We start from the raw sequence: 13,174 nt of genomic DNA on the forward strand, positions 1-13,174 counted from the left end.
ATCATTCCTATTTCTGTTAGATCTTTTTCTAGTGATAATGTGGTATTCTAGGTAATATACCATCAATTTATATGTAATGATATTATAGTATTTTAAGTATCATTTTTCTTTATCATCTTCTTACTATGATCTAAAAGCTGATTAAATTTTTAATTTATCATGTATATTAAGCAAACATCTTTAATTACGTGTGTAATTCTTAGAGGATTAGGTCTTCTGAGTCAAAGGTTACAACTAATTCCAAACGCATCAGTGTTTCTAAATACCTAAAGTTGTTTGTTCCAATGTGCTTTAATCTACACTTATCTATACTGGATGTAAGCTTCTATTGTATTACTCACTTAAAGTAATTGTTAGGTATTCCTGGAATTCTTCACAGTCCACTTTAAAGTTAACTAGGTTTCTGCAGTGACCAAGTTTTACCACTTCACGTCTTCTTCCAGGTTTACACATATACTGAACACCACAGATTTTAGTCCTGATCCCTACGGCTCCACAAATATTATCATCTTTCCACTCTAGTAATGAGCTATTTATTCCTACTAATTATTACCTATAAATTTTATTCCATTTGGGTGAAATTTACCCCTGTGCAGAGGGCCAGCACAAGGTTTTAAGTGGGATTGATATGATGCACAGAGAGAACTTCACTTGTAGTCCCTCTCCCACACAGACTAAATTCCTTTTTAAAATTCACACTCTGTTAAAGGTCTCTCACCTTAAGAGTCTACCAGCAGAAATTTTAGAACATTTCAGTCAACTTTATTGAAATCTGTTTTGTTTCTGAACAAGAAATCCTTTCATTTTTCAGTTTTTCCAAAGTAAAAATCCAACAAGCCAGAAAGCAAATGGGAATTCTGAATTTCTTCAGGCATCCACTTGAAGATTTCAAGCCTCACTTGGGTATCAGTCATTAAAACTGAGCTTATGACATTTTTCACATTGCCCTCCTACAATCTACCATTCTGCTCTATGACAAATAGCCCACTTTCCTCTTCTGGTTAAAAAAATACAGCCTTAATCATGGTGTAACTACTCTATAGTGCCACAGCACAATTGCATAGTGCTACAACAACAGACACTGAACAATCTGCATGACAAGCAGTCTTTTGGGAAATAAAGCAGCATGAGTTTAATTATTTGCTAATCAAATTTTTATAGGTGAAAGCAGACATTCTGGCCAGCTGGGCTGTGATCACATTGCACTGCCATAATAACAGACCCAAGCCTGAGAGACTATTTGTTCCCTGAACTGATGGGAACCAGGTGAATGAGAAACAACAAGCCTGAAATTCTGAAAGGAAAGAGGATGTTTTCTTGGCAGTGAGAGTCAATGAGGGAGGCAGCCTGGGCATTGGCTTCAAGGGAAATTACTCCTAGTACCCAGAGAGAAAAGATAATACTATGGCAGTTTCCACTAAGGTCTAAATAGGAAGCAACAGAGAGATGCTGTGTTAACTAGCAAAGAAAGGAGAAGGACTCCCCATCCAAGCCAGAGGAATGTATGATAACTATATACATAAGCTACAATGTTGCCCCCACCCCCAAAATCATCTTGAGCTAAATCATCCGCCCTTTCTAGGATGGGAAAATTACTTGGGAAACTGCAGAGTGGACATGGAGCTTCTTTTTCCTCCTCCTGGGAAGATTGGCAGAGGAAGAAGGAGACCTGGCCCTCCAAGTACTCCGGATGTCCCGAGAGCCACAGGAAAACTCCACAGATCTGGGGGCATCCACATGGAAAGCCTGTTCCCCTGCGTTTCTCAGGGAGGAAACATGAGTTTTATAAGGCAATGAGTGAGGACACAAGACAAACAGTGGGAATTAGTGCTGCAACTGTTTGCATTGAATGTTGAAGGGAATCCCAAGGGAAACCCTATGGGTTTGCCAGGAGATGATAACCCATACAGGACATATACCCCAGTTCCAGCCCTCTCCTACTGGCCACCTCCCCCAAAATCATGCAGAGCATGATCCACTAACTAAGGGAAGAGGGGTGATTCCTCATGACCCTTCTGGATATAATGGTCTGATTTGATGTCAGGTGAAGAAGCAAAAGTGCTCTCCAAAATCCTAGCCCCAGGGATAAAGAAATCTATTGTTATTGACTGGGAAGTGTTAACTAATTAAAAACATTTCAGTAAGGGATAAAGAGGTAATTTTCCAGGGGCAACTAGACCACTTCCCATGACACTGATTCAAGCAATTCCCACCCAAGGCAGATGATACAATAACACTTAGCAATCAAATTTAATCTGCATCTAGACCAGAGCTTAAACTGAAAGGGTGGGAAAATGGGAATATTTCCATGCAAGCCGGCTGATGGGGCGGGGGACAACAAAGAAGGCAACTGCCAGGTGCCCAAGTGATTTAAAAGGGTCTGGGGGCCACCAGCAGCGCAGCAGAACTAAGGCAGGCTTCCTGACCACCCTCGCTCCGCATCACTGCTGGAAGCGGCCAGCACATCCCTGCAGCCCCTGGGGAGGGGATCTCCGCATGCTGCCCCCTCCCCAAGCACTGACTCCGCAGCTCCCATTGGCCGGGAACTGCAGCCAGTGAGAGCTGCAGGGGCAGTGCCTGCAGGCAGCGGCGCACGGAGACCCACTGGGCCCACTGCCTAGCAGTCACTGCCAGAAGGGGTTTGCCAGTCGCTTTAGGGAGCCGCCCGAGGTAAGCACCAACCCCCTGACCCCCTCCTGCACCCCAACCTCCTGCCCCAGCCTAGAGCTCTCACCTTGCACACAAACTCACTCCCAGAGCCCACATCCCCTCCTGGACCCAAACTCCCCCCCAGAATCTGCACCCCAAACGCCCTACCACACTCAACCTCTTGCCCCAGCCTGGTGAAAGTGAGTGAGGCTGGGGGAGAGTGAGTGATGGAGGGAAGAGGGATGGAGTGAACAGGGGGTGGGGCCTTGGAGAAGGGGTGGGACAGGAGCATGTTCTCAGGGAAGGGGTAGGGCAGGGGGCAAGGCAAGGGTCTTTGGGTTTGCATGATTAGACAGTTGGCAACCCTACCGGGCGGGCACGTAAAAGCCCTGGCTGCGCCGGAAGAGCACGCCCAGAAGCGCAGCCAGCACAGGCGCAGCACTGCCCAAATGTCAGGCGGACTGTGTCTGTGAGGGTATGGCTTTTGTGTGCGTGGAGGCCCATTGACTGTTCTGTCCTGGGGCCTGGAATTGCCGTTGACAGGCCTGTTTCCATGCCTCTGGAGTAGAAGCAGGTCATCCCCACTTCTGGTACTGCTAAACCATCAGCTTATAAAGATACTTCTGAAAAGCAAATATTTGCTCTATGGAATGCACCAGATTGCACATATTTAAAAAAATACCCAAGAGAGGATAACACTAGACTTCCCAACAAAAGTGCCTCTTTGAACTGATCGTTTTGAAGACTGATCCAGAGAATTTTAAACTAAAAAGAACAACCACAGCATAGTTCAGTCCTGATGACTCTTGGTAGTTCTTGTTACTATTTCCTGAAAGACTCTTTATTAGGGAAAGGGAGAGGCTGTGGGGAAAGAGACTGATCCCTCCATCACCACTCATGGTAAGTTATAAATTGTGACAACAACAAAGTCACAGTGCAACTTGTGATGTGTATTCACAATGTGATTACACTTAATTTTTGTTCATATAATTATGATGAAAGTTTTAAGAAACATGAATGCAGCATTCTCTAATCTGGCTGGAATTACTTTTGTACAAAATGTGTATAATGTACTGTAGTGAGGGGGTGTAGCCTCTCTCTGAGATTGACAGGGAGGAATCACCTCCTGCCCCCTGGTGGGCAGGACCAAGAAAGCCATGTTCGCCCCACTGGAAGCAGAAGGGCAAGACAGGAACAGGAAGTATAAAAAGTGGGCCCTGCAGCTCAGTTGTGCTGGAGCTGCTGAGGGAGACAGATGCTTCTCCCCTAGTGCCGGAGCAGGACACTGAGAGGATATCTGCTGCCCTGAGGACTTGCCTGAGCTTCCAGAGCGTCTCACCACTCCAGACTCCGAGGAGCTGCTGGGACTACCATTGGCAGCATGTTCCTGGGAGATGGAGGATGACCCATGGATGCATGTACGCCCTCAGGGGAGGGGAAGAAGTAGCCCAGGGACAGCTGACTGTAGTCTGGCTGTGTTGCTGCCTGAAGACAAGTAAGCATGTTGCAGCTGGATTCCCCGCTGACCCAATGGTGGAACACTCTGCCACTCTTAGGGCCCTGGGATGGGACCCCAGTGGAGTCTGGTGAACCTGGGTTCACCCCAGTTCTGAGGTGGCAGTCTCCTTTCCTTAGGGCAGGGGCTCTGTGTTAGCCTACTGTCCACCAGAACTAGGACGCTAGACTATTCATTGCTCTGCACTGCCTGAGGGCCAAAGCCCGAAACCATCTGGGGCTCCCCCTTGTCAGAAGGCTTGAGCCCCAGGGCATGATTACTGCCCAGCCCTGCTCAGAGGGCCAGGGCACCAAACACCGCTAATTTCCCCTTGTTCCAGACTGCCTTTTGCAGAACGAAACAGTGAGGGAGCATGGTCTTCCTTTGAGATTGACAGGAAAGGATGGCCATGCGGTCTTACATGTACACACTTCAGATGCGCTGAAGGAGAAATTCTGATTTGGTTCTTATCTTGATACACAATATTTCTCATGAAGCTGGTGCTCATGCCAGTATGAAAGACAGATAGATGGCCAGATAACTAGAGGCACTGACATTTTTAGGATGATAATGTGACTGCTCTTGAGCATGTTCACCTAGGCTAGAGAGCACAACCACAGGAGCACCACAGCACTGCCACTGATGCTAGGATGGATGAAGCCATGTAGCTGTCTTCAGGGTATGTCTACACAGCAATAAAACACCAGTGGCATGGCAGCGTCTGGCCCAGGTCAGCTGACTCAGGCTGCGTGGCTATAAAATTGCAGTGCAAACGTTTGGGCTTGGCGGATCTCAGATTCAAGGGCTCCAGCCCAAGCCCAAATGTCTACCCTGTAGTTTTATAGCCCTGCAACTCAGCTGACCCAGGCTCTGAGACTTGGTGCAGCAGGTTTTTTTAATCACAGTGTAGACATACCCTTAGCAGCTAGGGCAGGATTTTAGGGGAAGAGTGGGAAGTGGGTTGGTGGCACTCAGGGTTGCGGCTGGGAGCAGCATGCCAGCAGGGAACAACAGAGATCAGCAGAGGGCATTGCTGCGCTCTCTCTGTAGAGTGCAGTGGCAGTCTGAGGCACATGGCATGCACAGCAAGCACGCAATAGCTGAGTTACCAGTGTATTAATATGGAAGCAGTTAACTAGACCTCTAGCTAGCAGGGCATCAGCTAACTGGGCAAATGTAACAATGCAGACTCCCTGGACAGGGGACCATGGCCTGGAAAACACTGGCACACACACATTCCAAAATTGGAAAAGATAATTAACCACCTTGGGGAAGGGGGGTTAATTAAAAATCTCAACTTTATCAGCAGAATTACACACTCCAGGATATGCAGATGTTTGGCTGCTGTGATATATCAACACACCTGAGTGCTGGAGGCATTTTGTCTTTGGCCTCATATCTCAGCATGCACCAAAGATGGGGTATTATCATTTAATATCTGCACACTCTGGCTTATGCTGTTCCTTACATCTTGATGTTTCATTATTAATTGTGAAATTCTTTGCTTCTTATAATCTCTGGCACTGTTTTAATATAGTTCTTGATAAGCTAATTTCAGTATATTAAAGGTGTTCTGCAACTTCAGCATTAACTACTGAATTCTAAATGATTACCATCATTCAGTTATATATAGGCTTGGAAGGATTACATTTTTATCAGTAAACATCAATTTCACCCTACACGCACAAACCAACAAAAAATATTTCCATCAATAATAATCTAAATTTACAGATAGACAAAGTAAGAAAAATGCTGCTTGAGTTTTATTTAAGGCTCTTTACTTTGTATATTTTGACAGGTGCTGTTGACTATGTGTGTTTTAATGGTTATAAACCTTTAACTTAACTTTTTGACTCTCATCTACTGTACTTAAGTAATTAATGTCTAACCACGTCACCCATTGTCTGCCCCTCATAACTTCCTGCCACTGTGAAAATTTAAAATGAATAAAAATCAGAAAAAAATATATCAAACCCATAATTTTGCACATTTGAACATTTACATTGATAAAAATAAAAAATGCTTGAAAATAAACATCAAAATTATAAAATCAAATCCTGCCAAGCCTAGTTAATATGTGGTTCTCTAGGTGCACAATGCACTTCACATATGTATTAGAAGATAAGGTCCCTGCTTCAATGATATTACATTCCAGATTATACAGGTAAGATGATGAAAAATGACAAACGACAGTGTGGAGTGAGGAAAGAGAAAAGGAACGAGGCAAGCAAGCAAGCAGAAAGGGCAGCATACAGTTTTGGTATGAGCACTATTTTTCATTTAATCAAGCATGAGAGGTTTTTTTTCGTAGGTTATTTTTCCTGTTCTCCCTTTCTTCCCCACCCCCGTCCCCTTTAGGTCCATAATTTGCCACATGTACACTCAGATCAATTTTGATGGGGCTGCCCACAGAGTAAGGTGCTAGCCAACATCAGTAAGGTTGGTAGAATCTGACCCTAAAGGAGCCAGTGTGAAAGCAAGAACCTATTGTACCAAAAAAAGAGATTAATGATGGAAACCGTAGCTTAGTAACAGCAGCTGAGCAAATGTATCATTTTAATTTACCTTTTCCCCCGTTATTCAGACCTAAGAAGTGCCTGCTCAAATAACATGCCCACCCCTGGGAATAATTTAGATCTCCAGTACCACCCCCCTCCAACCCCAATAGTCAGTGTTTCTGCCAAAATTGTATTTTCAGATTATTTACAACCAGATCAAATTCTTCAGCACTGATGATAATAAAACAATGATACTACTTTGTATAAAAAAGGCTTCCACTCACAGTAACATCACCAGCAGAGTGCATGCTGGGATGACTCAGAGAAGCATAAAATCCACCAGTTTAGAGCTAAACTCTGCTGATCTGGAAAACAGTTACCAATGTCGATGTAACATATTTGCTGAAATTTCTTCTCATTCTGTTTACATAGACAATTACTTTAAGATTACTTCAGTGATGTGATCAGTACAAAGCACACATATCTATTAGTCCATTATACCAGGCCAGCATGCTGTTTTCATTTTCAAAAGAAAAAAATACTTGGAAAATGAACTAACCAATTCAAATATAATACAGCCAAGATTCAGCCTGAAGGTAACTTTTATGGCCAAGTAAATAAATCCCTGGAAACAGGGGTTCTGATGAAAATATTGACACATTTATATATATCGGCAAGAGCAAAAGATACCACAGAAGTACCATACTGAAAGACAAATTCAGCAAATATGCTCTTTTTTCCTCCTATCTCCCAGAATGAAGCAGCTAACAGATAATACTAATAGACCAGACTGTTCAAATCTATGTTGCATCTATTATTTTATATACAATGTGCTGTTGTGATGGTTTACATCTTGTTAGCATACTAGTGTCTTTACCCAGCTGTTTTCTGTAAGTCAGGCTGAGGGTTTCTGCTTTACACATGCCTAACGGAGCAAACAGTGACAATGCTGCATCAAAAATCCATCCCATTGTATCAAAACCTGATCATGATGACCAGTATGGCTGCAAAACCTCATCACATTGCAACCAAGATCACATGGCCGTGCTACTGAATGAAGTTTTGAAGCAACAAATAAAAACATTTAGTGCTTAGGTCCGCCATCCTACTACCATTTAAACCAACAGAACTTTTACTACATACTTCAATGCAAACAGGACTTAGCCCTTATTTTGCAATTAATAATAAGTATATGAACAGTAAAAAAAGGAGGACAATCCCAGAAACCATGGGAAAGGTGGTAACCCTGTCTTGTCCCATAAATTGGGAAATATAAGTTAGTGTGAAAGATAAAAGCTCAGGCCCCGATCCCCTAAAGTATGTAGGTGCTTAACTCCTATTGATTTCCATGGGAGATAGGCATCTAAACACCTTTGAGAACTGCTCCTCAGTCCTGCTCATAATACCTAATTCAGCAGTTCCACTAACTCTTATGTTTGTAAATAGAGGTTATCCTATGAATTAGGGTGCAGAGTCTAGCTCTGACGTTGGACTATGTATCTTTATCGAGATGAAAGTAGAACAGTTCTTTCTAAACACACACTTTGAAGGGTGCAATCTGACAGCTGGCCTGCCAGTAAGGGTGATACCCTATGCTGCAAGATGGGATTGGATGTGGGGAAAGGATGGGATGAATCCCAGGACTGGAAATGGAATGGGAGAAAGAGAAGGATCCTACACTCCTAAATGCAGGGAACTATGCTAAGAGAGAACCTTGTGCTTGAAATGGATAGGGCCCCCTGTGCAGGGTACCAGGCTGGGAGACCAAATGACTGTATGAGGCCCCAGCAGAGGGGATGCAAGATTCACTACTGGGATACCCTTGTGGAGAGGAGTGGGATGTGGGGGGGCTCTGCAGAGGGGAGTGGGAGAGAGGAATCCTGTGCTGAGAGTAGGCTGAGCCACCAACAGTGGGGACTAGGATGGAGAGACCCTGTGTTAGGGGTTGTGTGCAAAAGGGCAGACTCTCTGTGTAGGGGACTGTGATGGAAGGACCCTGTGTTAGGGGATGTGTGGAAAAGGGTAGACTCTCTGTGTACGGGATTGGAATGGAAGGAAAAGGGCAGACTCTCTTTGTAGGGGACTGGGATGGAAGGACCCTGTGTTAGGGGTTGTGTGGAAGAGGGCAGACTCTCTGTGTAGGGGACTGTGATGGAAGGACCCTGTGTTAGGGGATCTGTGGAAAAGGGCAGACTCTCTGTGTACGGGATTGGAATGGAAGGAAAAGGGCAGACTCTCTGTGTAGGGGACTGTGATGGAAGGATCCTGTGTTAGGGGATCTGTGGAAAAGGGCAGACTCTCTGTGTACGGGATTGGAATGGAAGGAAAAGGGCAGACTCTCTGTGTAGGGGGCTGTGATGGAAGGATCCTGTGTTAGGGGATCTGTGGAAAAGGGCAGACTCTCTGTGTACGGGATTGGAATGGAAGGAAAAGGGCAGACTCTCTGTGTAGGGGACTGTGATGGAAGGACCCTGTGTTAGGGGATCTGTGGAAAAGGGCAGACTCTCTGTGTACGGGATTGGAATGGAAGGAAAAGGGCAGACTCTCTGTGTAGGGGGCTGTGATGGAAGGATCCTGTGTTAGGGGTTGTGTGGAAGAGGGCAGACTCTCGGTGTAGTGGACTGGGATGGAAGGTCCCTGTGTTGGGGGTGGGTTGGTGGGAAAGGGCAGATTGGGATGGGGGAAAGGCAGGGGACGGGCTGGTCCTTACCTTTGCCTCGTGGCTCTGCCTCGCCCTTTGCTCCTGCTGCCCAGCTATCCCGTTCTGTGTCCGCGGGTCCGGCGCTGGCAGCCGTCCTTCCTCGGAGCTGGCAGACCCAGCGCCACCCTCCTCCCCCTCCACGCTGTGCTGGGGGCCCGGCCGCGCCCGGTCCCAGCGCCGGAGCATCCCCAACAGGACAAGCAGCGCCACGGCCCCTCCTAGCAGCAGCATGGGCCAGAGGGAAGCGAGCACCTGCGCCTGCAGCAGGGCCAGCCGCTCCGAGAGCTGCGGTCCCGGAGCCACCAGCTCGCCGGCTCCCAGGGCCAGCCGCACCGCCGACTCCAGCATGGCTGCAGCAGGCGGGCCCCTCTGGACCCCACTGGCTGGGTGCTATAGCCGCCCCCTTCCCCTGCAGAGATCGGGTCCCAGCGGTTCTAAAGGGGCTCAGCGCCGATCGCTCCCTGCCGCGGAGGCGCGTCTTCCAGAATAGCCCCAGCTCTAAACCTCGAGGCTTCCCGGCTGGGTTCTAGAGCGGCTCCCTGCACCTTCTAGAACGTACCGAGTCCTAAAAACGGGAGTGGAGCCTGCCTTCTAGATCGCACTGCGCCGGGTTCTAGCACTGCTCCCGCAGCGAGGGGCTGAGGGGCGCCGCTAGGCGGCAAGTCGGCCAGTGTCCAGCACTGCACATGGAGCGGAAGCAGCGGACACCCTCCCTGTGCCCCCGCGCTTAGAACTCACGGGGCCGGGTTCCAGAACCCCCCGCGAGCGCCAGCGGGGTTCTAGAGCAGCATGTGGCGCTGCAAATGCAGCCGAGATCGCAGGCGCCCAGCTGCCCGGTCTCCCCCTGCCCCAAAGCGCACTGCGTGGATAGCTGGTGGCGGAGCCCCAGGAGCGGTAATAAACGGATTCAGACCAATCGCGATGGGGAAGGGATCTGAGCCAGGCTGGGGGGGGAACTGATCCGAGTGGGGGGGGTTACGTATCTGATGGCAGACGCTTTACGGTGGCCATGACAGACCAGAAATGTTTGTGCAGCGAGTTTAGGTTAGACATACTTATGTTGCTGCAAATGGGTCCAGCGCGGAGAGGGATGTTCTGCAGGGCACACCCTGTGTATTGTGTGTCAGGGCTGTATGTAGAAGCCCACATGGTGAGAGTGAAAGATATACTGGGGTAATTGTGACTAATGTGTTTCAAAATGTGGATTCATATGGTGGGAGAGCACTGATTAAATGACCCCACTGAAAGTCAAAATGTCAGGTTTATAGGCTCCTCACTGTGCCGGGCATATTTTGTGACTAGGGATAAGAATCAAAGAAATAATCAAGTGATCAGCTCAGTCCCTGCTGTAATTTAATTCAAAGCAGTGGAGTTACATGCAGTAGGGATGAATTTGACCTACAATGTGTATTCTAGAATTAAATGCACTGTGATGTTTCTAAAAAAAAATTATACAGTTTTGTCTAGAACAGTACTCAGATTTTTCATTAGTGCAGACCAGATCATAATATAGAATGTCTTGTACATATCCCTCCCCTCCCACACACAGCTGTATAGAGACCACTTTTGCTATAATTCACAACTGAATAACATCTCTGTGGCAGTTACAACAATTGCATACCCATGTAAAATGTGTGTTGTGTTCCTCTCCAGGGCAGAGAAGTTAAAAGCCTATTACTGCTAATAGCTAATGGCACTACTTCTTTAGCTCAAGCAGTGCAGGTCTCTGCACTGGTAACGAAAGTTTTAGGTTTGAACCCTGTTGATAACCCATGGTGGGTTGTTACATTTACAAAGAAAAGTAATGTCCTAAAAGTATCTTATATAATTTTAGGTGCTTTTAATGTGACTTTCCAGGCAGAGATAAAATGGATTAGCTTCATGAGACCAAGCTACCTCTTCATGATCCACTGCCCATAGCTTGAGAAACTCTAGTCTGAGAGCTGGTCTACACTAGAAAATTAGATCAACTCAGCTACGTTACTCAGGGGTGTGCAAAATCCACATCCCTGAGCATCACAGTTAAGTCGACCTAAGTCCCGATGTAGACAGTCCTCACTCGATGGAAGAATTCTTCCTTCAACGTAGCTGCCACTTCTCGAGGAGGTGCATTTACTACGATGGGAGACCCCCTTCGGTCCTGTAGTGTCTACAGTAAGTGCTGCAGGGGTGAAGCTTAGCCTTAGAAGCAGGGAAGAAGCACTGTGCTACTGCCACTGCAGCCTTCCTGATAATGTCAGAATACAATAGCCAAGCCAAGGAATTATTTGTGTGATTCTTACTAAATCACCTCCCACCTCCAAACACTGAATCACACTGATCCCAGGTTTAACTCCACTGATGTCTATATTCTTTCAGAGGCCCCCCTCACCATAATATAAAAACTCCGCAGCCCACCTGTGCCAGAACTGGTTTTCTGAATATTAAAGCCAGGGCTGGCATTAGGGGGTAGCAAGCAGGGCAATTGCCTGGGGCCCCCCACCACAGGGCCCTTACAAAGCTAAATTGTTCAGGCTTTGGCTTCAGCCCCTGGTGGGTGGGCTCAGGGCCTTTGGCTTCAGCACCATGTCATGGGGCTTTGGCTTTCTGCCCTGGGCCCCGGCAAGTCTAACTCTGGCCCCACTTGCAGGAACCCCTGAAACCTGCTCAGGGCCCTGGATTCCTAGTTGAGAAACACTGGTTTATAGAATGCAAACAGATTTTCTCACTTGCTTCATATTGCTCTGTTTCAGGGGTAGGCAACTTATGGCACGCGTGCTGAAGGTGGCACGTGAGCTGATTTTCAGTAGCACTCACACTGCCTGGGTCCTGGCCACCGGTCCGGGGGGGCTCTGCATTTTATTTAATTTTAAATGAAGCTTCTTAAACATTTTAAAAACCTTATTTACTTTACATACAACAATAGTTTAGTTATATATTCTAGAATTATAAAGACCTTCTAAAAATGTTAAAATGTATTACTGGCACACGACACCTTAAATCAGAGTGACTAAATGAAGACTTGGCACAGCACTTCTGAAAGGTTGCTGAACCCTGCTCTGTTTCATTCCACATTGTCCCCCTTATTTCGTGTTGCTTCTAACACAGGTGTTCTCTCAATTAACAAAGTGCTTACCCCAAGCTTCTTGGAGCCTTTACAAAGCTCAGAGGTGGAATTAATAGTCACCTCAGAAATAAAGATCTATTTTCAAATATTCTTCTAATAGAATAATATGCTAACAGAAAAACACCAGTATGGCCACTGAAGTGTACCTTCTCCAGGCCTCTCCCACACCATCCCTGCGGTGTTATGGCCTGGGGAGAAGGAGGTAACAAGTCCCACAGCCAAGCAGAAACATGCTGCTCTCACCACGACAGGAACCAGTGGGCAGTAAATGCAGAGGAACACAGGGAATTCCTCCACCAGTCACAGGCAGCTTGAGAGGTTTGCCTCGATCAGGTTTCTGCAGCATGGATCAGAGGCTTCAGCCACACAAAACAGGGTGAAATAATGTATGTTATTACATAATTTATGTTACACAGAGGTGAAAGTAAGCCGATGCGGTCCAGTATGGCGTACCAGCAAGAGCCAGTACACCATGCTGGACTGCACTGGCTTCCGCGGCGGGGATTTAAAGGGCTCTGGGCTCCCCGCTGCAGCAGGCAGCCCAGAGCCCTTTGAATCCCACCTGTGGCCCCGGCGGCCGGGCTGGGGCTGGGATTTAAAGGGGTCAGAGCTCCCGTGGCTGCGGGGCACCCAGAGCCCTTTAAATCCCAGCCCCAGCCCAGCAAGGCTTGGGGTTCCCCGCAGCCTTGGGAGCTCCAGGCCCTTTAAATCCCTCCCACAGCTCC

At 47.0% G+C, this 13,174-nt stretch overlaps 2 protein-coding genes across 8 annotated transcripts in view; one reads left to right on the forward strand and one right to left on the reverse strand.

Moving 5' to 3' along the window:
* LOC127049685 (protein LYRIC-like) overlaps positions 1–10,276 on the reverse strand; it is a 50,108-nt gene extending 39,832 nt beyond the window's left edge. For all 7 annotated transcript variants that reach the window (XR_007774030.1, XM_050950873.1, XM_050950876.1 and 4 more), the window contains exon 1: positions 9,353–10,276. Coding sequence is in view for 6 of the 7 variants with exons in the window: in XM_050950873.1 (XP_050806830.1) it covers positions 9,353–9,691 (339 nt within the window). In the remaining variant the exon portion in view is untranslated. The remainder of the gene's footprint in view (positions 1–9,352) is intronic.
* The window catches only part of LOC127049709 (uncharacterized), a 1,018,748-nt gene that overhangs the window by 627,949 nt on the left and 377,625 nt on the right, over positions 1–13,174 (forward strand). The window lies entirely within an intron of this gene.

This window comes from Gopherus flavomarginatus, chromosome 4 (assembly GCF_025201925.1).
Source record: "Gopherus flavomarginatus isolate rGopFla2 chromosome 4, rGopFla2.mat.asm, whole genome shotgun sequence".
NCBI classification, from domain to species: Eukaryota; Metazoa; Chordata; order Testudines; family Testudinidae; genus Gopherus; species Gopherus flavomarginatus.